Here is a 27991-nt window from a genome sequence, read left to right on the forward strand (position 1 = left end):
ATGAACAATATAACTATTGCTTCTGTTTCTCTATTTCATGAGAGAAACACAGAAGATTAAGATTCTTATTACTCAAAATGTGGCGGTTTGAAGGATGATCTTTTGCCTTTTCTGATAACCTCCTCATCCCTAACATCAGTGGACAGCCTGTGTCAGTCTTGGCTTTTTTTTTTTTTTTTTTTTTTTTTTTTTACAAAAAGGCGTTCATACACCCATGAACTGAGGTATGCGATAGGTCCATTTCTCAGCTAATATTCTTTTCTGAGTCAGTAATATCCCTAGGGCCAAGATATTCCACTGGAGACCTTCTACCTGAAAAAGATCTGCTTTTACACAAATGCAAAGGAGTCTTGTCCATGACCCCCCCTTCAACCTCAGTAATCTTAAATTTGGTACAAGAAGAGCACTGAGGAAACCAGGACATTCTAGCTTCCAGTTATAATAATTTATGGTTAATATTAAGCTTATAAATCTAATGTCCCATTTTGAAATAATAAAATACATGTTCCGCTAACAGCTTTATCGTCCAATGTTTTTATAGAATAAATATTTTTTAATCTCTCTCTTAATACTGTATAGAAAGACAACAACAACAATATAATAATGCACTGGGTATTTTATTCTATGTAGCAGACATTACCTTCTGGGTTTCTTTCAACTTATCACATTTGATAACTCTGCTTGCTCTTGTTACCATGGAGACAGTGCCTGCCAACAGTCTAAGCAGTGGGCCTTAAGCTAATCACCACTGAGAAAAAGCCAGGAACTTCCTCTCTCAACTTCGTCCTCTCCCCTCACCTTCTTCTATGCCTCCTCCTTGGCTCCATCCTCTCTGAAAAGAAGAGCCCGTCTATGTTTCCAAAGGAAGAGGAAGAGGAAGTTAAATGTTTCCAAAGGAAGAGGAAGAGGAAGTTAAATGTTTCCAAAGGAAGAGGAAGTCAACGCGAAGAAGTTGCATTAAGCAAAGATTTACTGCGGAAAGTTCCCCGTAATTGCAATTCCTTGAAAACAAACTTACATTTTGATTTTTCTAACAGGAAGCAAAGCTCACTGATTTTACTCCAGAAATTCTCACCACATTTCTCACCCAGTTTAAGAAAATTATTTGTGTCGGTTTTGGTGTCTCGACTTCAGAGATACTTATCAATCCCAGTGTGATTCTGACATGCAGACTCTTTTTATCTGCCTGGGTATTATTTGCATTTTGAGATTTAATTACTTATGGAGGCTTGAACATAACTAATTGGAACACACATAACTAAACTATTTAATCTTATTGGCTCATAAAACAACGACAACAATGACAAGAGAGAAAAAACCTCCCCTCCACCTGCAATCTGAATACGAGTAAGAAACATGTTGCTACCTTTCTAAAGAGAATATCACATATGTAAGCTACACTGACACCATGAAATGAAGGGTACATTTTATATTAAATATGCTTTTCTCTCCTGGTGCCCAGCAGGCCCAATTGAAAGTCTTTATGTTTCTAGAATATTCTCTATCTGTAAACTAATTAAAAGATAATATGGCAAGCCTCACAACTAAGAATGAAGGTGCCTATCACAATAATTAGGAGTCGTTTAAACCCAAGATGTGATTCTGGTTGCTAAGAGCTGATAAAACTCTGAGACTGGTCATTTCACTTTCCACAGAAACGGGCTGAGCCAGGTTCTCTCTGAGGTAATCACAGTGGATACTCTAGCATGAAAGTTCGATGCAGAACTTGAGGATTTCACGCCACAAGGACCAGCTGTATTCATAACAAGAAAGAGCCCTGAGAGCACACAAGTCATTCATAAATCATCTGGAATTGCTGCCAACTTCCTGATAGCAAAGAAGACCAAAGACATGGGTGGAAGATGGCCTCAGAGAGTGGACGGCTGCTTTTCCTTGATGCCATTGGTTCTCCCTCAGTGTGGCAGATGTCAGGTGCCGGCTTTGCAATCAAAGAGTCACTTGTCTCTAGCCTCCCTAACCTGCCAGTGCAATTCATCAATATCCGATAACCGGAAAAGCCCGGCACACAGCGGTCAAAGCTGGCCCAGTTTACAGCAGTCACTCAGAAAGAGGTTCCAGAAGAATTTGTGAGAACACGTTGCTACACTCCTGAGAGGTTTCTGCTTAGAGACTAATGCTGATATGAGAAGGGAAGTCACAAATATTCACGATTTGTCACCATAGGCCAAGCACGAAGTCATGAGGAATAATGACATCTTTCATTTAAATTTTTGAAATTAATTTTGACAATAGATTTTTAAATTTTTTTGCAAGATTAAGAAGAACGTGAGTATTATCGGGAATGTTCCATAGTCCTGCAGGAAGGAGTGGGGCATGTTATGAAAGCGTAGAAAAGGTGTTTGCTGTGAAGCAGCCCCGTGGCCTGAAGACTCTGTTCTACCTCATAGATAACTTGGGTTGCCTGTCTGAACTGAAGGGAAACTCCAAAATTCTCTCTCTAGTTGTACATAAAGTCCCAACAATGGATTCTTGGAGCAACCTGATCCAATTAGCTCTGAACACACACACACACACACACACACACACACACACACACACACACACACACTCTCACACATGCACACACACTCACACACACTCTCACACACACGCAGACACACTCACACACTCACACATACACACACACTCTCTCACACATGCACACACACTCACACACACTCTCACACACACGCAGACACACTCACACACTCACACACACACACATACACTCTCTCTCTCTCACACACACACACACACACACACACACTATTTAAAAATAATTTTTTTTTTTAGCCAGGTGTGGCACATGCCTTTAAGCCCAGAACTTGTGAGGCAGAGGCAGGCAGATCTCAGTCTGGTCTACACAGTGAGTTCCGGGACAGTCAGGGGATACACAATAAAACCCTGTCTCAAAACTAAAAATTTTTCTGTTATAAAATTAATATTTTTATAGCTGTAGTATTTTAATTGTTAAAAGCACAGAATGTAGAATGAAACTCACAAAGGGTATTTTAAAAAGCATTTTAAGACTCAGTTTCAAAAATAGACTTATTGGTTATTAATATTTGTGCTATTTTCAAAGTTAAGGAGATTTCTCAGAGGCACATCATGACAGGGTCAAATATTAATAACTTCATTGAGATACAGCTAAATAGGTTTTCTTGCCCCATTTTTAAAAGTAATTATAGAAGGCAAGAAGTACAATGCTGTGGGTTTCTTTTTAACCTTCGTGTTTTAATTTGAGTGGAAAAGAAGTAGTCTATGGGCACTTTCATACTTTAACTGAATATAAAATGATGGCATTAACAAGTAATTTCAAGTTTCTGGTAACCAAAGAGATTGGCCATCACCACTCTCGAAACATCTTAAAATTCTGCACCACTGAAGGAAAGCAGCTACGGCTTTGAAAAGAGTTGTGTGAAAGTCAAGACAGTCCTACTGAGGACCATGATGACTAACACGGTCTTCAGCAGCTCACCTCTCACTGCCTGGGCACAGAGCCTCCTCATCTTTGAAAAGGAGGAGGTAGCCATGACCTGAGGGCAGTGGAGAAGCCAACCTGGGGACAGTAGGGACATTCCATCTGTGTTGCACCATGTACCAACTCATTTCACAACTATGCTGTATTCCTTTGAGTCTAGGACACGGTTGTTTTAAAGATGTGACATTAATTGGCATGTAGCCCCCAAAAGAAAAATTACTGCTAAGTTATGACACCATATTAACTATATCCTGATGTCACAGGCTTTTAAGGGGGAGGGGGCAGTAACTTAGCACTGATAGTAAGAAGTAACAGAGAAGTAACATAGAGCGTCCCCTCTGTTCTGAGACATGTCCATTCTGTAAATACTACACAGACTGATGTCTAGACAAAAGAGAGAGACTGAGTTTAGGGACTAGGCTCAAGTGAGGACGTTCCAAAGCCTCATGCTGGAATTCCAAGATCTCTGAAACCGCCCCCCCCCCATCCCCAAGGTAACTTTGACCCTGTTGTCATGTGGTTAGAACTTGAAAGTGGATGCCTCCTAAGTGAAGGCACAGAACTAGCACATAGAAATAGTTCACTGTTAAAAATACGCCTTTCATCTCTTCTGCTGAGAGAGGACTGCATTATGCTCCGACATTTCCGGGGACATACAACGGATGCATTCAAACAGCATTATGTCCTCCCGTAAAACAATGTGGTGAGCGTGACATATGCAGATGTGTACACGAGTACGCACTGACACACATGCACAAGCGTGTTTGTTGTTTTTATCACGAGTATCATATTTCAGGTAGGTATCTGTTTTGAAGTAGAAAACAGCTCAGTGTCTACCACAGTTTTCTACTTCAAAGTCGCCCTTTAATCTTTAAAGACCCACTTTTGAGGCTCAGGAACCTGAGACATAGAAGATAGAAAAGACCATGCAACCCAATTAAAGTTTGAGGTGTGAATCAGGCTTTTAGATGGTTATTAGAAAATCATGGCATTCAGACCAGAAGACAGTGAGGCTTAAATCAATTTATGAGACATTTAGCAAATTGTAACTGAAAGATAAAGGAGACGCAAGGTACACTGGAAAGGGAATTTATTCTTTAAAAGCAAAATTAACCTCATGCCTGCATCCACATCGGTGTCTGTACCTACTAGGGGCTTGCTTGGTTGCCCTTCCAGCCGTCATTCTTCCTCGATAGTGTCGGTAGTATTTAAACTTCATTAGAGCCTATATCTTATAGGTAATTTACTCTGGAAAAATTATTGTGAGGTGCATAACTATATTTTATTTTATTCAATATTATTCTGATTTTGACTTCTCAGAAGGACTCATTAAATGCCTTTTGTGTTGCTTTTTTGAGAAAACCAAGTAAGGACTGCCTGTGATCTGTAAAATGTTTGCCTTTCTCATTTGCAAGAATGTGGGCTATGCTGTCTGAGTCTGAATAGACATGATAAAAGTCACAGCAATTAGCTGTTCTATGACTAGGACATATTCCCAACAGGAGAAGATTCTCAACATACCTCGTGGAGCCGAAGGTCCTTCTCATAGACAAGCTTTTTAACAAAGGCAGCTATGAATACAACCCAGGCGACCATAAGCACAATCGGAAGGGAATAGGAGACACTGGTGAGGAAGCTGTGAAACAGAAGAGAAGATCCAGTCATCAAAATAAGTGCTGCCTTACAGACTGCAGCGTGCAAGAAGTGAACACCCCCGTGTGCGGAATTACATTCCCATTAGGGAGCTCAGAGTAACTGTTAACACAGCCTCACCATTTATGAAGTAGGAAGCTGATTTAACAGTGGCTATCTTTTTTTGGGGGGGTAGTACAAGAGTGAAGACATAGCTCTGGGGGGAGATAGAGAAAAATTGTCACTTTGTTTAAATTACACTTGAGTATGTCCTGGTTGGGAAAATCATTATTCAGCTATAATTACAACACTCAAAACTTTTCTTATCCGAATGGCAGATTCAAAATTAGATGATTGGCAATCCAATCTAAAAGTGACAGTGTCCGGAGTGACTGTATTAATCTTTAAGGAAGTTTGTAATTATAATTAAACTAAAAGTTCCTGAATCAAATGATATGAAATCCAGAATATTTTATTTAAAATCCAAAGAAGTCAGATTCTTTAAAGGCATTTCAAATGGTGTTGAAATGTCTCTCTCTCTCTCTCTCTTTCTCTCTCTCTCTCTCTCTCTCTCTCTCCCTCCCTCCCTTTCCATATATGTATATGTATATGTATATGTATATGTATATGTATATGTATATGTATATGTATATGTATATGTATATGTATATGTATATGTATATGTATTGGCAGTATGTTGTACTAGAGGGACCTTGGAAAGTCCATCAACCCTACATGTATTTCCGAGCAGTTGGTCATAACGCTTTGGTGTTATTTGATGTTTCTCTGAGATGACCATAGAGCAGAAACACTTAAACCTTCCTAAAAAACCTCCTCACTTACTACGTATGCACAGGCCAGGAGTTTGCTTTTGAACAATTTCCCTGGAGCTGGTGGTGGTAATAACCAGGAAGGCATGGCTCTGACAATCACAACCCTTTAATGGGCAGAGGCAAAGGTGGATGCTCTTTGTGAAGTTCCACATCAATCTCTTTAGCCTCTTGGGCTGCCCAGAAGTCTTTATTTAGAGAAAGGTCCCAAGACCATTCTTACACACTCGAGAAAAAGGCAAATATTAATGGACCATGAGGTCACTATCACTTGATATCACGGTACTGTGCAGAAGTGTATCACTACTGAAGAGATGGGAAACTAGCATTTAATTTGCTTCCTGGGGGAGATGTTTGTAATAGAACATTTGTTCAATGAATTTTGCCTCAGACCAGGTTTATTCTTAAGTCAGTTTCTGGATAGACAATTAGGTAAGGGCTCCCATTAGTTAATGACAATGCTCTCATAATGTTTCTTCCAAATAATGCTGCGTTTTAGGTTTAGTCTAGTACTGGGAAAAATGCAGATACTGTCATCAGATGGGTGTACATCTCAGTCAAGTGAGGTATTGAATTTCCTTATTATCTGAAAACTATGGACGATGATACTGCTTCCATTTAACTGACAGAGTGCAGCGGTCGATCAAATAAAATAACATACTGGGAAGAATTTTGTATGTTGCAGAGAGTTTACATTACATACAAGGTCTTTTGTTCACTCTCACAGAGCATGCAATGTCCTGGTGCCTCTATTCTTTAAGGAAATAGTCAGGCAAAATCTGCTTTCGGCTCTAAACATATGGTAAAGGCATGGTGAATGTCTTCCCTTTGTTGGACACGTCAAGGAGGAAGGGAGTTCTCTAAAGGGTGTTTGACCACTAGCCATCCCACTCACTTGTCTTTCATGAAGCAGGGATAGGGAACCGCTTGAACCTGGACGGCGACTTCCTGGGAGTTCCTTCCCGTTTGTAACTCAATGATGGCTCTTTCAATACTATCCTGCAAATAAATGAAGGCCCGGCCGTAGATCTGGTTATGTGATGGAGAATTGTGTGGCCCCGGGGCCCAAATCTTTGTTCTTATGCTCCTTGTGGTCTGCGCCGTCTTCAGACTCATGCGGATGGTATATCTCACGATAGGAGGAAGGGAGACTCTTTCAGAGTCAAAGCCTCTGTGTGAACTTCCGTTAGATGGAAGCTTAAAAATGACACCTAAAAGGAAAACAGCAACAGCAGCACAAAAGTTACTTCCTAGGCAGCGTTACTCACTGGTCAGAGGGTGTAACTTAGGGAGCAGACAACTGAGTTAGCAGTGGGACGGTGCGTTCAGGCTCTTTGTTTAGCCGGATGGTTTCTAACAGGGGTCCACGTCAAGGTTCAAAGCTGGAGTTAAGAATATCCTCACAGGGCAACATGTAGAAGAATGCAGATCGATCCATGCTTATCACCCTGTACAAAGCTTAAGTCCAAGTGGATCAAGGACCTCCACATCAAACCAGACACACTCAAACTAATAGAAGAAAAACTAGGGAAGCATCTGGAACACATGGGCACTGGAAAAAATTTCCTGAACAAAACACCAATGGCTTATGCTCTAAGATCAAGAATCGACAAATGGGATCTCATAAAACTCCAAAGCTTCTGTAAGGCAAAGGACACTGTGGTTAGGACAAAACGGCAACCAACAGATTGGGAAAAGATCTTTACCAATCCTACAACAGATAGAGGCCTTATATCCAAAATATACAAAGAACTCAAGAAGTTAGACCGCAGGGAAACAAATAACCCTATTAAAAAATGGGGCTCAGAGCTAAACAAAGAATTCACAGCTGAGGAATGCCGAATGGCTGAGAAACACCTAAAGAAATGTTCAACATCTTTAGTCATAAGGGAAATGCAAATCAAAACAACCCTGAGATTTCACCTCACACCAGTGAGAATGGCTAAGATCAAAAACTCAGGTGACAGCAGATGCTGGCGAGGATGTGGAGAAAGAGGAACACTCCTCCATTGTTGGTGGGATTGCAGACTGGTAAAACCATTCTGGAAATCAGTCTGGAGGTTCCTCAGAAAATTGGACATTGAACTGCCTGAGGATCCAGCTATACCTCTCTTGGGCATATACCCAAAAGATGCCTCAACATATAAAAGAGACACGTGCTCCACTATGTTCATCGCAGCCTTATTTATAATAGCCAGAAGCTGGAAAGAACCCAGATGCCCTTCAACAGAGGAATGGATACAGAAAATGTGGTACATCTACACAATGGAATATTACTCAGCTATCAAAAACAACGAGTTTATGAAATTCGTAGGCAAATGGTTGGAACTGGAAAATATCATCCTGAGTGAGCTAACCCAATCACAGAAAGACATACATGGTATGCACTCATTGATAAGTGGCTATTAGCCCAAATGCTTGAATTACCCTAGATCCCTAGAACAAACGAAACTCAAGACAGATGATCAAAATGTGAATGCTTCACTCCTTCTTTAAATGAGGAAAAAGAATACCCTTGGCAGGGAAGGGAGAGGCAAAGATTGAAACAGAGACTGAAGGAACACCCATTCAGAGCCTGCCCCACATGTGGCCCATACATATACAGCCACCCAATTAGACAAGATGGATGAAGCAAAGAAGTGCAGACTGACAGGAGCCGGATGTAGATCGCTCCTGAGAGACACAGCCAGAATACAGCAAATACAGAGGCGAATGCCAGCAGCAAACCACTGAACTGAGAATAGGTCCCCTGTTGAAGGAATCAGAGAAAGAACTGGAAGAGCTTGAAGGGGCTCGAGACCCCAAAAGTACAACAATGCCAAGCAACCAGAGCTTCCAGGGACTAAGCCACTACCCAAAGACTATACATGGACTGACCCTGGACTCTGACCTCATAGGTAGCAATGAATATCCTAGTAAGAGCACCAGTGGAAGGGGAAGCCCTGGGTCCTGCTAAGAATGAACCCCCAGTGAACTAGTCTATGGGGGGAGGGTGGCAATGGGGGGAGGGTTGGGAGGGGAACACCCATAAGGAAGGGGAGGGGGGAGGGGGATGTTTGCCCGGAAACCGGGAAAGGGAATAACACTTGAAATGTATATAAGAAATACTCAAGTTAATAAAAAAAAATAAATATATTTAATTTCAATAAAATACCAACAACATAAAAAAAAAGAATATCCTCACAAAGTGACAGAGTAAATATATCACCGCAAGCCACTCATTTAAATTGCCAAGCAATATTTTAAATGGATAATCTTGACTGATAACGAGGCTAGCCTTAGCTTCACCCTTTAATTGCATGACGCTTTCTACTCTGAATTGTTTTCCTCAGTGAAGTGAGATATTTGTTGAAGGGCTCTTGTGCTTGGACAATGCAGTCGGTTGAAGGATCTCGTTATACTAATGTCAGAAGGGGGCGACGGGCTTCAGACTATTTTTTGTGTTCTGGACAGAAGAGGGGAGAAAAGAATACAGTATGGTTTAGTCCACAGAGACTCCTCCCCTAACAGGGTAGCACTTACTTCCAAAGAGCTCATTACTCTTGTAGAGCTGCTTGGCTATCATCTCCATTTCGTCCACAGTGTCTGCTGCCTGAATACGGTCGTAAAGCACACAGGAGGAAATATTCACTGTCAGGGAAGACAGCGTGTTCAGCTGATCGATGATGTCAATGTTGTTCTCTAATTTCAGCCTGAGAACATCTAAAGGGGAGAGAGAGAGAGAGAGAGAGAGAGAGAGAGAGAGAGAGAGAGAGAGAGAGAAAGAGAGAGAGAGAGAGAGAGATTACGATCTTTATTTCAAAAGTAGTAAAACAAATACTGATTTTTATTTTTTGAAAAATGGCGACATGGTGTCAATTAAACTAAATTATAACAATGAGGTGATGCTGTAGAATTTATTTCAAAAATATCTAATATTCCATATTGAAGAAAATGTGTCCAGTTCTACAGAAATTCCTTGAGGAGAATGCTAAGCCAGTTACAAATACAACCAACCCAGGTTCAGAGGGACATAAGATAATGCAAAAGTATATTCTGTTATGATTTAAATAACAAAGGACTAAGGATGAATACATCTTAAAAATTATGCATATAGTTGCTGTGGAGATGGCTCAGTAGGTTTTAAAAACGTACTTGGCAAGCAAGCACAGGTACCCTGAATGTGGAGGCTTGGCGCCCATGCAAAAGCCAGGTGTGGCGGTGCCTACATTGACAAGGGTTGGGTTGGGAGCAGAAACAGACAAATCCCTGGAGCCTGCCAGCCTGCCTGTCTAGCTGAACAGGCAAGCTCCATCTTCACTGAGAGACCATGTCTCAAGAAAATAGGATGGAGAGATACTGAAGAGGACGCCCAACATCTACTTCTGACCTCCATGTGCCTACACATGAACATGCTATGTGCATAGACCACACACATAGAATAAATACATTATATATGTAATACACTTTGGGCTAACTATGACCATCTTAAATAAGCAAAACAAAAAATCTTCCTTAGTGTTGGGAATTGGTTCTAATGCTTTGTCTTAATTTGGCTCCCAAAGCTGCACTTCCAGACCTGAGGGTCCCTGCCCCCAGCTGACTTCAAGGTGAGACTTTTAAATTACGTGGTGGTCAGGGGACAGAGAGAGGAAGCGGGGGGGGGGGAGGAAGAAGAGGAGGAGGAGGAGAAATATCGCCATGCCTGGGCTGGGGTGGGGGAAGGGGTGAGAGAAAGCATCCAGCAATGATGGTGGAAAGGGAATGCAGCCTTATGAGGGAGCAGCACAAGGTCCAGGATTTGATTCCCAGTACCACTGTCTTAAATAAACAACACAGTCTTTTGTGAGTCATCTCTATTCATGTCTGAATTAACCTAGACAATATGACCAAGATTTAATTGTAAGTAATTACACTGGAAGAAAGAGGATTTAATTGTTCTTCAGTTGTCAGATTCCATGGGAAGAAGGCAGCAGGGACCAAGGGTAAATATAAAATCATGAGTTAACAAATCATTTGACCAATTAAGTTTTTATTAACTTGATCATTATGAAGACTGGGCTGTGACTATCATAAATCCTTCTAAACAGGTCCCTTACCTTATCCAGAGTAAGTCCTGGTTCTCACAGAGGGCAATTCCCTGACTCTATTTCTCGGTACATTTTAGCATAACAGGTTTTAGTTGGTGGGGGTGGTAGTAAGGAATGGCTGTGTTATAGAACGCCGTGGCCTCCAGCAGACACTGGAAACCAACAATGACAAGGAAGGAGTCTCCAGGCCTGTTGGTACATGGGTTTAAGGAAATGCTCGGGCAAGATCTAACTGTATACTCCTTACATATATAATTATAATACAAGTCTCATTGACAAACATATATATGTATACATGTATAATATGTATGTGTGTGTATGTGTATGTGTGTGTGTGTGTAATCAAGTTTGATCATTAAACGCAGGCCTTCAAGTGAGTTAGACTTACTGTTATACTTACTTTAATCTGATTTTAAATTCTAAGCCTCATCTATTTTAAAAGTTAGGAATGATAATATTTATTTAAGAACTTTATCCCTGATATTTTTATCACATGGTGACTTACCATTTCCTTTCAGAAAATAAATCCCCTAATACCTTTCTTTAACCAAATTGGGTTGACTATCATCCAATGGGTATAATTATACGCCATACAGCCACATGCAAATACAGACATGATTCCTTCCCACCGGTTTACTACCTAAGTCATTTGGGTCCCAGAGGTGCTAGGAAGGGGGAGGGTATTTGCTCTGCTACTGCCAAATTCTGATGCTCTCAATCCCTTCCTCATCCTTGTGGGTTGCATAGCAACCGTGAATCAGACACAGCCTGAATTAGATGTCTTGCATCCTTTAGGTTGAAGGTGGGGACTTGGCAGAGGAAATATGTAAGTTCAGACAGCTGCCTTTGATTCTCTGCAGCTTGTTCCTTTTACATGACCCTGCGAGGAAGACCGAACCTTGAATACTGATTTAGGCTTATTTCCTTTCGAGTCTCCAGTGTTTGCCTTTGTTAACTCTATAGTCTTTTCCAGTTCCCGTTCGGTTCTCACAGAGGTTCTCTTATGAGGCCAGTGGAGATCAAATGTTAAACGCTGCCAGAAATCATCTCACGTTCTCACACTTGTGAGGACTGACTTCTCACTGAGTGATCAGGGAAAAGGGGAGGGAGTAAAATGTGCCACCTTACTCTTACTTTTGCCTTTCTGTGATTGGAGTAAAAGTTGCATTCACATTACATGCATTGCTGCAAAATCATGGAAACCAACCATGAGTGTTCACACATCCCTATTACTAATTAACAGAAAATGTCGGTAGACGTGGCCAGGGTCCCGCTTCCCTTCCAATAAATAACAAAGAGCTGAATACAGAAGAAAAGGGGCGATCTCTCACAGACACAGGGCTCTGGGTTTCTTCCCCTGATTCTGATGTACAGAGTGACTGAGAGTACACGGCGTGGTGGGACTCACCGAGGTCATCTATCTGCTTCAGGAGTTCGACAGCATCGAGTCCCACGGAGAACTTCACAAAAACTTGCACAAAGGGGTTCCGTAGAGTATTCTAAAAATTAATAACAGGAACCAGTTTCAAAATGGGAAGAAAGCATGTTTAATCACTGTCAGCCTTAACACAACCTTGAACAAAGAAGCAGACGCCACTGGGCGTTATTAATGTACCTACCTACTTGTGGGCTTGTGCACAATGATTTGAAAGAATGAACTTTTGTCTTTAACACAAATTACTCAGATTTCTAAAAAGTGCCTCGAGGGGACCATAATTATTTTTTAACATCAGAGAATTATATTCAATTAAATAGAAATTTTCCCGGTGCTAATAAATTATTTCCAGTTAAACATACATTATAAATAATGTGTTTCAGGGTGCATTTCATTCTCCAGAGGTTTTTTTTTTTTTTTTAAAGGCAACTTGTGACATTCACAAGGTCTGCACAGAGTCTGACCTCACGGCTGCTTTGTATTCTAGTTCCTCGTCCCCAGCTGCGAGGCCTCCTATCTCTGGCTCCAGGTTATCTTTCTGTGAAGTGGGGGGATACATGACTAATCAGAAATGTCAGTGTCCATTATTGTAACACCGTTCTGCATTGAATAGGAACAGCTATATGGCCATGGAAAAACACACCAATAAAACCAACCCATCCACTGAAACACTGATCATTTAAAATAATAATTTATTTACAATATTAAGGCTTCTGTGGCGATTTTCAAACATAAGGGACGTAGCTTTCACTGCGTTAGCCATCATTAGCTCTTTTCGCTGTGAGCCAGACACTATGAAGATTTTTACCACATCTCACAGTGAGCACTATTCTGTCCATCTTCCCTATAGCGTCTTGGCGAGTGCGCATGCGCATGTGCACAGACGCGCGAATGTTTGCTAATGATTGAACCCAGAGCCTCCGCACTGTGGAGGAACCATTGTGTAGCATGCCATGTCATCTGTAAGTGCCTCCAGTGTCAAACTTGCTGTGCATTCACAGAAGTAAGTTCTTCCTGGAGAATTGAGAGTAGCAATTTATCCTTCTCTGGAGTAAAGATATTTCCGCTAGCTGCTAATCCCACTGTGAAGATGGTCACCGAGGTTCTAATAAATTCTGTACTGGGGAACTGTTGTTGTGTACAGAGCACGTCCTTTGGTAATTCAGTACTTTAGCCAACAAAAATTTCTTAATAAAATACTCTGTGTGTGTGTGTGTGTGTGTGTGTGTGTGTGTGTGTGTGTGTGTGTGTACTGTTCCCTCTCCATAGATAAAAGGATTTTTTTTTTGAGAAAAAGAGCAACCTTCCACTGAGGAGAATAGGTAGGGCAATAAAATTCTATTCACGACGCATTGCCATCTGAGACTTGCCAGAAAAGATCCACTGTAAATGAGAAGTTGAACTTAGAATAGTTATTTTGTTAATTGTTAAACTGAATAGTACATTGTGGGGACCATGTTTGATGAAAAAGTGCCCTTCATTTTGTAGTTATTAGACATATTAATGTTTTTTATATTTATTTTCTAATTCACACTTAAATGTAACCATGTATTGATTGTTACTCAAAACAAACCAAAGAAAGTAGCTTCCAGGTGCAATTGTCCTGACAAGCATTTATGAAACGAATCATTCATTCTGGGCTTCATTTACACGGCATGATGGTAAACACAGGAATGTTATTTTTGCCTAAATATTCCTGGGTTTCATCAGGATTACAGGGGGCATCCCTTTGCAGTGCAAACTGATTCCTCTCGAGTATCTTGAATACTATCATTCCTGCAGATTCTCTTTTCCAGCTGATCACAGGCTAGCCCTGCTGCTTGGCCTCCAGTCGTCAGAAGTCCCATTTGTGCTTGGAACATTTCCCTACACTGTCTTCAGTATCTTCAGAAGAGCCTGCTTCTTTTTACCAGAATCCCAAACCATACTTTTCAAACCAAAGTGCACAGGGCTGCACCGTCAAACCTGCAACTGTTCTGGCGTGAAAACCAAGAGTGGCTGAGTGAGGACTAAATTTGTAAAGAGGCCATATATTAGAACATTATTTTTTTCTAGGTTTGCCGTTTGCTTCTTTACAAAGACTTCAATTTAAGGCCCCCACCCATCTACCTCCATGAGAGTACCTTGTATACAGTCCGTGCCACATGCTTCAACTAAAGAACTCCTGGTGTTGAATGCTTTCTAGAATATTAGTACTTGAGAATTTCTAAACACATTAACTATCAAAGAATAATTTTAAAGAGACATAACTTAAGCATGTCTGTGGTATATTAATTATAATCATTTAATAAATAATTATAGCACCAGTTAGAGTTACGTCCGTGTGGAAGTGCTCTCACGTCTAGAGTAGTAGAGAGGCAGGAACATCAAGAGGGAAGGCTAGGGTACAAATGCGAGTGGGAATCCTGCTATCTTGTCTCCGACCCTCTCTCTGGAGAGACGGCTATTCCGATTTATTGAATATGGATGCTAAGTTACTATCTTCCCATAATCAAGGTAATTAAAACATCAGAGAGTTGTAGTTCCCAGGAAGGCGTATGACAGAGGGATCCAGTACCTGGAGCATTGGGATGGTCTGGTTTAGCAGGTGGAAGGAATTCATGAAGATCGGTGACTTATCCATCCACTCTTGAGATTTCTCTCTTAATTCCGCCAGCTGTCTCAGAGTTACATTGGACTTAACAACGAAGAAACAAGAGAGACATGGTCAATTTGTATTTTTCACATATTTCAGTATAAGACTTTTTGGTATATTAAAAGCAACAGCATTAAAAGGTAGAGTTGGTAAAAAAAAAAGAAAAGAAAAAAGAAAAACCATTGTCAGATTATTTCTATGTGTTCAAATGATATATCTTATAAGGACGAATATCATGTATTTAAAATTCTTGGAAATTTAGGGTTTGCTTCATGTCTTACATGAATTTCTAATCAAATGGGAGTATTCCCAGAGTTCTCACAGGTTTTAGTTTTTACCAAAGTCAAATTTCACTTTACTACTAAGCAGCGCCAAGTTCATGCACATAGGGAGGATAGTTTTCTTAAATGTTCTAAGACAGAAAACAGGATAAGTGCCTGCTTCTTGTTCCTGGGAACATGTACACCACAGCCATTTAGAAAATCACTCTGACAAGAGCAAATAAAGTGCAGCCAAGCATGGTGGTACCTGTCTACGTCAGCACATGCAGGCTGAGGCAGGAAGATTCTGAACCCTCAAGGATTGCATAAGCTACATATCGAGACCCTATCTCAATAAAATAAAATAATAAAACAAAGCAATAAAATATTCTCCTACCCTCCAATCTTAGACATTAACCTTACTGAAGGAAAAAAAAAAAACATGTTCAAATGTATGCAATGTGTTCTCTTGGCCACAATGTTTGCATTAGCACAAAACTAAAAATGTACCTTGGAGATAAAATGAGTGACCAGCAAGTGAGAATTAAATAAATGCATTTTCGTGTTATTAAACATCTTTGAAAAGCAAAGAATTTCACTAGCTCTATTGAGTTGAAGGAATTTTTTTTACCATGTAAAAGAGAGGAGATTCAAGTCGAGCATAAAAGGGCGGGTCCACACTGGAGACAGTGAGAGTGACTCACTTATACAAAGTTAGGTGATATTCACGTCCAGTAAGACAAATAAGATGTTAAATTACAAGCATTCAAAGCAGCAGCACTCAGTGGAAACCGCCTGTGCATTTTACATAGTCGCTGAGTAACACTGGACTCACGCCAACTGTGATTTAATGATCGGGTAACGTTAAGGCAGATTTTGTTCTCTTCCACTCTTTAGTGTTTTCAAAGACTTGGTGTGTAATTCAAACCACTATTTCTCTTTTGAGAGGTGGCGTCCCCTTCCAAAGTCTCCAGTCTCAGCCTCAAGGCACTGGGGCTCCATGCGTGCTCTGCATGGCTGTCTCCAAGCCAACCTCACTAAGGCTTTCTTTTCTTTTCAGTGCTGTGGATTGAACTCAGGGCTCTGTGACGTCAGGTGAGCACTCTACCATGGAGTGCCATGCCCACCCTTAAAGCCAACTTTAAAGTGGCAGAATGTTATTTTGATAAACTGAGGCAAGTGGTAAGTGCAGGTCCTGATGACATTGTCCTTCTGAGGATGTGTCATTGATGAAAATAAGAAATATTAAACTACACAGCCAACTACGAAGCCAAGAACTTATACTTTCGGGCTATTTTAATTTGAATGAGTTACATAATCACCCTTTTTCTCTTTCTAGTGTGATTTTTATAAATGTTTCTAACATTCAACACTCATTGAAAACTTTTTGGCTTTCTTAGATGCAGTGAGAAGTCTGAGTTCTAGCTGTATCTAATTTTATCCCCAAATGTCATATGGTTCATTTCACCAAGAGCTGTCACCACTGGTATTCAGTGTCATGCACACCTATCTAGGGCCAAAGCAAAAATACCATGAACAATAATGATGGCAGAGAAGACATAAGCCGGAATCATCTAAAATAAGTTTAGGAATTGACTATGTTAAGACAGAAACAGTACCCCACATACACACATTGAGTTTATCAGCCAAACCTTTTCCATAATGGCCTTTGTAGTTGGGTTATATGGCGCATATAAAATCTTTCCCAATAACATGGGTTTCAAGAAGGCCCAAATCACAGGTCCAGCCGGCATGTTAATGATGTCTTTGTAAAGGGAGAAGCAAAATGGTGCTGGAAATAAAAAAAAACAAGACAAAATAAACCACCAGTCAATTAATATATACAAGTAATATGCAACAGTCATCGTAATTTAGGGGAAAGACAATCATCCTAGGCACACCTTCCAAATTCACTTCTTCATGGAGAATGGGTGCAGACTATGTAGCCTAAAATGTATGTCTTAGCACTATCTACACTGGTAGCAGATATGAAACATCTGGTATTGATGTAAGACAGCAAAGTAACAATTGTTCTTTAGGAGCAAAAGTGTAAGCGGATAAGCCACCCTAGAATAAATGATGGCATTTTGCCAAGAAGAAATACAAAGATTTCAAACCCTATTTCACAATCGCTTCCAATACAAGCGTTTTACCACCACTTAAATTTTCTAAAAATACGCAAAACCCTACTCCCAGAATGAAGCCAGATATGTGAGACATTCATAAGTTTTTATCGAATGAATAAAAAGATGAATGAATGAGCCAACCCAATTGCTATACTAAACATCCATACATCACCTGGAAGAGTTCCTCGGGTCACATTTTGCATCTCGAAGTTTATAGATCAAGTGAATGGCTTTGATATGCCGCTAAACAGTTATGTTCAGCTGCATACACACAGTTCTACCAGATGCCACATAAACGTCTAGTGCTAGAAAGTTAGGGGAAAATATTGACCCAAGCAAATTTAAAACAAGCTTTTGCATTATGAACTGGCAAGAATTCATCGTTATGACCTACAGATGCTGCAGCCTATAGACCCACAGAGCTGTGCAGGCCAACAACAATGTTGTCAGTGATGGGATGCATATATATATATATATATATATATATATATATATATATATATATATATATGGATATATATATATGGATATATATATATGGATATATATATATGGATATGGATATATATATATGGGTCCTGTAGAATAACATCACTTGAGATGTGGAGGCTGGCATTCTAAGTTGTTATGATGTTCCCATAATGACCAAGTCACCTAATGATACATGATGGGCATGTCTCTTACAAAATGATCTATGACCCTACATTCTGTTGTTTACACAATTCAATAGCTCTGAGACCTCCAAGTTCAGTGACCTTGGGCAGGTGTTCGTTATCTTTGGGAGTACTCGCCCTCAGTAAGATGCAATCGGGTAGACATTACCTCATGGGGCTGCTGTGATGAGGGTGTGAGTTAACAGGCAGAACACGAAGTGAGTCCTGCACAAGTGTTTGCTATTTTTATTCCGAGGTAAAATTAATACTTCATTTACCAAGAAAAGTGGAGACAGAACATGTAATGCTCTTGTCATTAAGAATAATTATCATACCTAATTTGAGGCACACTTACTAGCATTTAAAGGAATCCCATATTTTGAAGCAATTTCTTCTTTAGTTAATTTATACGTGAGAAAATCCTTGGTGTGGTTGCCTTTTGGCTTCTGGGAACTAGGCAGCATAGAGGTTAAGTACTCGGTGGTGATCCCTTGGGAACACAGAGCTTGGGAGATGGTACTGAAAGATCCTGCCGGCGTGTTCATCCTGGTGCTTCTATACATGGCCTGGGAGACAATGTCCAAAGAGTTATTAATGTTACAGGAGCTACCTGTGCTCTAGAAGACAACATAGAACGAAAAAGTGGCAGCACTGAGAGTTTCCTTGATTTCTTTAAAGTGTGAATTGCAAACCTGAATAGAGAATGAGAAGCCTCAGTGGTTTACATGCAAGATGGCTAAAGTGGAGGGTTCTCTTCCTGTGAGTCTCTGTCTTCTGTGCACTAGATCAGTAGCTGAACGTATTGCACCCAATCTTAAATAAAAGCCATCCTGACAGGAATGATTTCTCAGGAGGAACGTTACCGAGCGACTCTTCTACCTGTGTTAATGGAACATTCCTGGGCAGATGCATTTGTCTCAGGGATCTCATTTTGTCCAGCAGTGGATGTGTGCCGGAAGCCAACTGATTGAGGATCTCTCTCAGCTTTATGAAAAGCTCCATCATCCTTTCCATGGGCTTTTGATCTTTCCTTGGGAAAAACACCTAATGGAAAGAGAATGGAAACGAATGGCTTACATGGAGGCAACGGAACCTCGTGGATGCCTGGTAAGATTATAAAACAGAACAGCCTCTTTGTGAAATGTTTTGGAAAGCCTACAGATCAGCCAAATGGAGATATTTACCAAACAAACCAACAGCTCCATTTCTAGGTGGTCACCCAAGCAGAGGGGAGACATAAACCCACATAAAGGCTGGTATGCAAACATTTGTAGGGATTTTGCTAACAACAGCCAACAGGTTGGGAGTGGGAACAATCTACCTAAATTTATCCTTAAAATGCAATATAATATGGACATATCAGAAAAAGAATAAGAAATGCTAATACACGTTACAACAAATACCAAACTTGAAGATACTGTACTAAGTGAAAGAAATCAGGCACACACACCAGATACTATGTGATCGGTTCAACTGATACGAAAGGCAAAGGCTAATTTGAGACTACACAAACTCGATGCTTGAGATCTCAGAGTGGGACTAGAAATGCTACTCTATAGGGGACTACTATATGGTCTTAACTGCCAAGCCATCCTTCCAGTCCCCAAATAAGCTATTTTCAACGTCAGAATGATAAACATCTATTGTGTAATGCCTTGCATATGTGCATGCTATTGCTTTAAAAAGTGTGCTCCTGGCTACACGTATACAAAGTAATAACAGTAAAAAAAATAAATTAAGCAATATAAGAATAAAAAGAATAAAGAGGTTTTGGGCAGACACAAAAAGATGTGTGAGGTCTTTGGGGAAGAAAAGCTCTTCCAAAAAGGAAGGTCAAAAAGGTTTCTCTCTGTCTCTGTCTCTGTCTCTGTCTCTCTCTGGAACTTTCCCTGTCCCGGTTCCAGTCCTCGTCCCGGACCCTATTCCCCATCCCCCATCCCCCATCCCCCATCCCCTTCCCCTCCCCCTTTCCTTCTCCTTCTCCTCTCAGCTGTGGAATTGGCTTGTGCTAGTGCCTCTCTGCTAAGATCTCAGCCATGAAGAAGCATGTGCAAGGAAAGGGTGAGTGCTACAGGTGGTCAGTGTGAACTACCCGCTCTTCAGATCCTGTGAACTGTGCTCTGGGGCGATACCACGCTGCCACGTGGTAAGCACGGGCCTAAGGATGGCTCAGTAGGTAGCGATTCCAAATGGGGAATGTGTACAGATCATAAGGGTGTGGATAGGACAGGGGGCTTTCCTAGGGGGTGGGGAATGGTAAGGAGAGCGGTGACATAAAGTGACACTTTTTTTTTTTTAATTAACTTGAGTATTTCTTATATACATTTCGAGTGTTATTCCCTTTCCCAGTTTCCGGGCAAACATCCCCCTCCCCCCTCTCCTTTCTTATCGGTGTTCCCCTCCCCACCCTCCCCCTATTGTCCCCCTCCCCGCAACAGTCTAGTTCACTGGGGGTTCAGTCTTAGCAGGACCCAGGGCTTCCCCTTCCACTGGTGCTCTTACTAGGATATTCATTGCTACCTATGAGGTCAGAGTCCAGGGTCAGTCCATGTATAGTCTTTAGGTAGTGGCTTAGTCCCTGGAAGCTCTGGTTGCTTGGCATTGTTGTACATATGGGGTCTCGAGCCCCTTCAAGCTCTTCCAGTTCTTTCTCTGATTGCTTCAACGGGGGTCCTATTCTCAGTTCAGTGGTTTGCTGCTGGTATTCGCCTCTGTATTTGCTGTATTCTGGCTGTGTCTCTCAGGAGCGATCTACATCCGGCTCCTGTCAGTCTGCACTTCTTTGCTTCATCCATCTTGTCTAATTGGATGGCTGTATATGCATGGGCCACATGTGGGGCAGACTCTGAATGGGTGTTCCTTCAGTCTCTGTTTTAATCTTTGCCTCTCTCTTCCCTGCCAAGGGTATTCTTGTTCCCCTTTTAAAGAAGGAGTGAACCATTCACATTTTGATCATCTGTCTTGAGTTTCATTTGTTCTAGGCATTTAGGGTAATTCAAGCATTTGGGCTAATAGCCACTTATCAGTGAGTGCATACCATGTATGTCTTTCTGTGTTTGGGTTAGCTCACTCAGGATGATAGGGTTACTCTGCTGCTTGAGAGGTGTCGGGGTGGGGTGGAGGAGTGCTATGGGGGATACGGCGTGGGCAGGACTAAGATGAAGCACATGCGCAGAACACGGTAAACCGTAAATAATCCTGAAACATTTCTATCCCCTCAGCCTCTGCATTTCCTAATATTTAAGCTGGGAAAACAGCATTTTTTTCTCAGCTTTTTGCCTGCTATTGGATCCCCCTCCCCTCAGAAGGCTGCCTGACTGGGCTTCACTGGGAGAGGATGTGCTTAGTCCTGCTATGACTGGATGTCCCAGGGTGGGGTGGTACCCAAGGGGAGCTTTCCCATCTCTGAGGAGGAGAGGAGGTAATGGAGGGGGAGGAATCTGTAAAGGCAGGACTGGGAGGAGAGGAGGGAGGTGGGGTGCGATCAGTATTCAATTTTGACTCAAGTATAGACTTTGGTACAGAAACGTTTTCCATTTTCCAACTTATACTTTTCTCTTAGTTCTGTGGTGATGAACACTTCCAGAGCATCTGCTCATTGCAGCAGAGTTTTGCTCACCACGACCAGAAATAATGGTTGTTTCTTACTAAATTGATGAAGGAAATGCAAACATTTGCATGTTGAAAACACCCCAAAGAATTTTATATATATTTTTGCATTAAAAAATCCTCTCAGTGTGTGTTTTTTACTTGCAATTTTAAAACAATGTTTCTTTTAAAATTTCAACCTTTTCTTCTAATTTTAATTAATTAATTAATTTATTTATTTATTTATTTGTGGTTGTATTTTGCCTGCAAATATGTCTATGCAGCAGGACGCAGTGCCTGCAGAAGCCAGAAGATAGTATCACAGCCCCCTGGGATTGGAATTACAGATGATTATGAACCCAGGTCCTCTGAAAGAGCAGCCATTTTTTTTTCTAACCACTGAGCCATCTCTCCAGTTCCCAATCTTTATTTTTATTGTACTAAATAATGCTTATTGAAATATAAGAAATAATTATTGATTTATGTTACGGTAGTAATGTTATTTTTACTTTGTTTTTAGGTATACAAAGTAAAAAAATTGATAAAGCTTGGTCACTAATTTCATTGTTAAGCCAATGCCCACATCTGTAATAGATGATCTCTGGTAGAAGCCTTATTTGGCTCTAAAATAAAAAGCACCTGTGAATAATAGTTTTAACCTAAACTAGCACGGAAACAGATTCAGCAGTGGCAACTTGCCTTGTATGTGAGATTATAAATGTCTAAGTAGTGCAGAAGGGTGAGTCCAATGAGGTAGGACTGATGTGATCTCTCTGGAAGGGGCAGCTTGCAGAATTCCTTCATGGTATCTTCCAGTTTGGGGTTGGTAACGTTTGTATCACATGAGTGCAACCAGAACACATGAGAAATTATCTGAAAATAGGAGAAAGAAAACCATTTTAGTTGTAAATCATTTGAGTACCCTCTGTTCACTTTAAGGAACATGTCTTGTGTGTGCGCGTGCGCGTGTGTGTGGTCCCTAAGAGTAAAATAACTTTTTAAAAGCATTAACCACTATATTTTCCTCTTTATCTACTTTCATGTTGGTGTGGTGTGTACGCTTGTGTGTGTGTTCTTTGTATGGGTATGGACACAGATGTGGAAGGGTGAGAGTGCACAGAAGTGCCCGAGGATGTCAGGAATCATCCTTCATTCTTCTACCTTATTCAACAAAGCAAGGTCTCTCAGTCAAAACCAGACCTCATCGATAGATATGACGATTCTTGCTGTCCACCTTGTTTTCAGACTCCCCAGATTTTACCTTCTGATGCTGGGATTATAGGCAAGACATTATGACTCTACCACGAGTTTAGGTGATTCTGGGGACTCAAATCTAGTCCTCAATTTTTTTTTTTTGCCACAAATGCTTAATCACTCATACACCTCACCAGGTGTATAAGGCACCAGTTACAATTAATAAAACTACAGAAAGCCCATAGTTCACTAGAAAGTACAGGATGTATGATGGGGGGAATAAGGCAAGTAGAAATTCAGGGAGAAAAACCAGAGCTTTTCTTGCACAATTGGGTACAAAACAACAGTAGATGGAGGGAGGGATGGATAGATAGATAGATAGATAGATAGATAGATAGACAGACCGACCGACAGACAGTTGGCAGTCAGTCTAGGGGACGACCAGCTTAGGAGTCATGCTTATTTTAAGCATTTACTCTTCCTTAATTTGGGTTGCATTCCATTTTGATGATTGTTTACTCTATAGCTTCAGAGAGGATTAAAGAGGAGGAGGAGGGAAAAAAGAAGGGAAGGAGGAGGAGAAGGAGATGGGGAAGGAGCAGAAAAAGTAGGAGGGAGGAGAAGGACAAGGAGAAGGACAATGAGGAGAAGGAGGAAGAGGAGGTGGAGGAGGTAGAGTAGAAGGAGGAGAGGAAGGAAGAAGAGGAGGACAATGAGGAGAAGGAGGAGTTAGAGGAGGAGGAGGACAATGAGGAGAAGAAAAAGGAGGCCAATGAGGAGGAGGAAGAAGAAGAGAGGGAGGAAGAAGAGGAGGACTATGAGGAGAAGGAGGAGGAGGTGGAGGAGGTAGAGGAGGAGGACGTAGAGTAGAAGGAGGACAATGAGGAGGAGGAGGTAGAGGAGGAGGAAAAGGAGGACAATGAGGAAAAGGAGGACAATGAGGAGGAAGAGGACAATGAGGAGAAGGAGGAGGAGGTAGAGGAGGAAGAGGAGGAGGAGGAGGAGGAGGAGGAGGAGGGGGAGGAGGAGGAGGCAGCCCAGAACTACAAACTAATTACCAACTGCAGACCCTAGATAGCCATGTATATCAGCTGAAGTGTGAGAGGAGAAGACAGGTCAATGAAAAGGTGTCGTTTCTATTGATGCCAGATAGAAACAAAAAGGAGAGCCAATGACAATTGAGGTTGCAAAACTTTTTCTCCTTCTTTAAATTCCAATCGGACTGTGCGCTCTCTACTTAGGCTTCTTTTACTAAGATAGCCCTGCTCTTCAGAAGCCAAGGACCTGATCACAAAGGTGACAGCTTTGAATCAAAAGAGCAAAAGGTGAGATCAAAGGGAACAGGTGAGTGGGTTTCACTTGCTAGCAGGATGGGGAGGGGGGAGGGGGTGAGAAAAGCCAAGGCAGAGCAGTTTTAGTTTTGGGTAGGGAACTAATCATGGTGACAGCAGCAACTTAAGTATCTTCCAGAGGGAACCTTCCAGGAACTTAATCTAGTTTTGGTTAATAACTGAGCTGTGCTTAGAAATGACACGCTCTGTCACATGTGACCATAAGCTGTTCAATTCTTTCGGAAAATTTTTATGACACTTCCAGACAATGACTTTGGAAGTGGGATAAAAGACAAACATTTTGAGTGGAAAACTATATTATCAGCTAAGAAGAAAATGACATTATTTTCACAGCCAAAAACTTTAGCTATAGCCACTAACTTTTCCATAGTTCCAATGACAACATCTATTGTATATAATAAGTCTCTCCCTGAGACTTGAATAAAGTAGACGTGACTATTCAGTTTTCGTTTTGTTATAACAAAGGGTGAACATCTCTGTGCTCTATCCCTAACTTGGTTTTTGAAGTTTGACCTTGATATCCTTGTAGGAGATCAGATAATGTTATTATAATAGTGGATACAAATTCAGACAGTTTAAGAAAACATTCTGTGGGGGTTGGGGGAGGGGAAGTGTGGAACCAAAAAAAAGCAAGTCAAGGACAAATACAAAGCATTGCAACTTAACGACGTTGCTTCAGAATTTCTCTTCTAAGGCTGAGCGTGTAGCTTAGTGGTAGGTCCAGCCTACACACACACACACACACACACACACACACACACACACACACACACAGAGAGAGAGAGAGAGAGAGAAACACACATAGACCTACGTACACAAACACTCACATATACATATGCACACATGCACACACAAAATACATATTCATACACACAACCACTCACACAGGCTTGTGTACTCATACACACACACACACAAGTGCAGAATACTTTAATCTTCACTTAAGGTGAAGACGTCTTTTACTATTTGCATGGAAAATTAATCAGAATCACATGCATCTTCCTGTGTCTTGTTGATGAGTACTTAAAATACTATGTGCTACATAAACTTCTACAAATGGCCTTTAAGTCCAACCATGAACCCTTACCTCAGCTCTGTTGTCTGGGATGGGAATGGCCAGCAGTTTGTCAATACTTGTGTTGGACATCCCTATGGCCCTCAGATCCTCTTTCAGCAAATCTATGTTTTTAAACATTTCTATTAATTGACCTGTAAGAAAAAAAAACACACACACACACACAGTCACACATCAGTTTTAATGCCACTGTTTTTAGCTACACCAACATAACTTCTAGATTAACATGTATTGAACTGACATGCCTCACCGGAAGTAGATGTCTCCCAGGTTTGGCAAGTTTTGCCACTTTAAGATCTATGTCAGTCTGATGTAGACTTGTGCCTATGATACCATTAACTTGGGCTAACAGATTGCTCTAGGTTGTAAATTTTCCTCAGGTGTCCACAACCCAGGGTTGATCCAAGGAAAATAGACTTTCTTCACAGACTTTGACCATATAATCCACTAAATAAATACATCTCCATTTGATTTAAACCATCACCTAAATTCAAAAGGCTCCTTAACCTAGGAGCATATATGATGGTGTCAATTTGAGGATAGACTTAATAAATCAACTACAAGATATTTGTCTTTAATTTGTCCATGAACTCTATTGTTTAAATGTTTTTTACAATCTCACACTCCTTATATATTAAAAATGTATAATTTCGAGCTCTTTAAGGATGACAATTATGATCATTTCACATTTGGGCCATTTTAGACACAGGAAACAATATTTTTATCTTATTTTTAGAAGATTGTAATCTCTGTTCTAGAAACAACTTTTGCTTTTAAGCATTTTTAGATTATTTAATTTTAATTTATATGTATAGGGATTTTGCCTGCATGTATGTCTGTGTATCATGCTAGTATAGTATCCAGAGGGTCCAGAGGAGTACATCAAGGGACTTAAGTTATAAATGGTTGTGAGATGCCGTGTTGGTGCGAGGAGCTGAACCTGGGTCTTCTGCAAGAGAATTCAGCGTGTTTAACCTATGAGCCCATCTCTCAAGCTCCGATTTCTTGTACTAAGTTACCCTCATGCAACACATCTTCTTCATTTTTAGATTTCATGTCCTTCCAGTTTTGTGCCTCAGAATGTCCTTCTTTCCCGTATTCAGGTATTGTGCCAAGAAGAAGTGTATTGCATGGTTTGTCATGCTCAGAATACCAACAGAAACTTCTGAATTGAGATTTCCACACACAGCTGTGCGTCCATTCTAGTATTTTTTTAAATCAGATCTTTCTTATAGAAGGGAGTAGTTTTCACCCTCCTTCATACAGTCAATTCTCTAATACACTTTACTATATCTAGAAACAGAAGATAAATTGGTCTAACTTGTTAAATTTTGGAAATCTTTTGCTCTAACACTCTTTCAGGTCTCAGTCCCCACTAGCTTGTTGTGTCTGCTTTGGACAAGCAGCTGCCTTTGGAAGCTTCGGGTTCCTCATTGTCAGGGCAGACAGTATAGCAAGTTTGCCTGGGGCCTTTGAGAAAGCCTTTTCTCAAACTGCAGATGGCAACCTGCGTCCTAATGAGTCTTTAGAATGCGGGCAGGGAAACACCTGGTTGCTCAGAAGCATCTGCACTGGTGTTGACGTGCAACATGGCCTCCACGGTTGGTATTAGCCGTGTGATATTTTCCAAGTAATTCATTTGCAGCGCCTGTTCCAGGAGCCTAGGACAAAACAGAGGAATAAATTCAACTAGGCATAACAATTTTGGAGACAGGATTTCTCCAAGGAAAAAGAAAACTTACCAGTCCATATCGAGATTAATTTTACTGGGATCTCCAGTGAGCAAATCCCTCAGCTTTGCAGATAGTATATTGTCGTGGTACAGTAAGCCAGAGGCGAGATCGGTGCCCAGCTCTGCCACTTCAATTAGTTGCACGTGAAAGGCATGGTCTTCACACAGCCTCTTGAAGCTCATATTAGGGAATTGGCAAGACTTCTCGATCGTACTGAAAGTCTCTGACTCGCAGAGAAGTTCCGTCAAGTTCCGAAGCTGAGACAGCTTCCCATAAAGGGGAAAGGAGAGAAAATAGATTAGTCATGTTATTTGGCATATTTAGTAGTTGAAAATAGGTAACCAAATTTGATCCTGTAAAAAATGTTTCTACCTATGCATTAGTTAGGCTTTGGTCTTAGCCTTATGACACAGCAGCGTCCTTTGCTGTCTCTCTGTACTTCTCTTTCCTAAGAATCAGTGGCATAGGTCTGCAGGTTTTTAAAATGTAGTTTTAAAAATTAAGAGGGATGGTGAGATTACTCAGTGGTTTAGAGAGATTGCTACACAGTTTTGAAGACAGAAGTTTCTATCCAAGTACCTACGTAACAAGCCAAGTGTCCTGCAGACTCCAGCTCCAAGGGATCAGACCCCCTTTGGGGTTTTGCACAGAGGGGATGCATTTTCTCAATTACTGATCAGTGATAAAGGGTCCAGCCCATGGTGGGTGGAGTCATCCCTAGGCTGTTGGTCCTGGGTTCTATAAGACAGGCTGAGCAAGCCAGGGGAAGCAAGCCAGTAAGCAGCACCCTCCATGGCCTCTGCCTCAGTTCCTGCTTCTGGGTTCCAGCCCTGATTTAGTTCCTGTCCTGACTTGATGGACTTGTGATAAGCAAGTATAAGCCAAATAAAGCCTTTCCTCTCTAACTTGCTTTTTTGGTCATGGTGTT

At 41.0% G+C, this 27991-nt stretch overlaps 1 protein-coding gene across 3 annotated transcripts in view; it reads right to left on the reverse strand.

Moving 5' to 3' along the window:
• Window positions 1–27991, reverse strand: part of Abca12 (ATP binding cassette subfamily A member 12) — a 173220-nt gene that overhangs the window by 47655 nt on the left and 97574 nt on the right. Inside the window, exons 12-23 of one of the 3 annotated variants that reach the window (NM_001427691.1) lie at window positions 27073–27329; window positions 26879–26991; window positions 25343–25464; window positions 22409–22582; window positions 19001–19165; window positions 18477–18687; window positions 16995–17134; window positions 15005–15124; window positions 12421–12511; window positions 9466–9645; window positions 6839–7154; window positions 5003–5117 (exon numbers count right to left, since the gene is read on the reverse strand). In NM_001427691.1, the coding sequence (NP_001414620.1) occupies window positions 5003–5117; window positions 6839–7154; window positions 9466–9645; window positions 12421–12511; window positions 15005–15124; window positions 16995–17134; window positions 18477–18687; window positions 19001–19165; window positions 22409–22582; window positions 25343–25464; window positions 26879–26991; window positions 27073–27329 (2004 nt within the window). Of the gene's footprint in view, window positions 1–640; window positions 919–5002; window positions 5118–6838; window positions 7155–9465; window positions 9646–12420; window positions 12512–15004; window positions 15125–16994; window positions 17135–18476; window positions 18688–19000; window positions 19166–22408; window positions 22583–25342; window positions 25465–26878; window positions 26992–27072; window positions 27330–27991 lie in introns of those variants that run through there. The other 2 variants (XM_039084631.2, XM_039084630.2) reach the window with 2 other exon arrangements.

The sequence above is a fragment of the Rattus norvegicus genome, chromosome 9 (assembly GCF_036323735.1).
Source record: "Rattus norvegicus strain BN/NHsdMcwi chromosome 9, GRCr8, whole genome shotgun sequence".
Taxonomy (NCBI): Eukaryota; Metazoa; Chordata; class Mammalia; order Rodentia; family Muridae; genus Rattus; species Rattus norvegicus.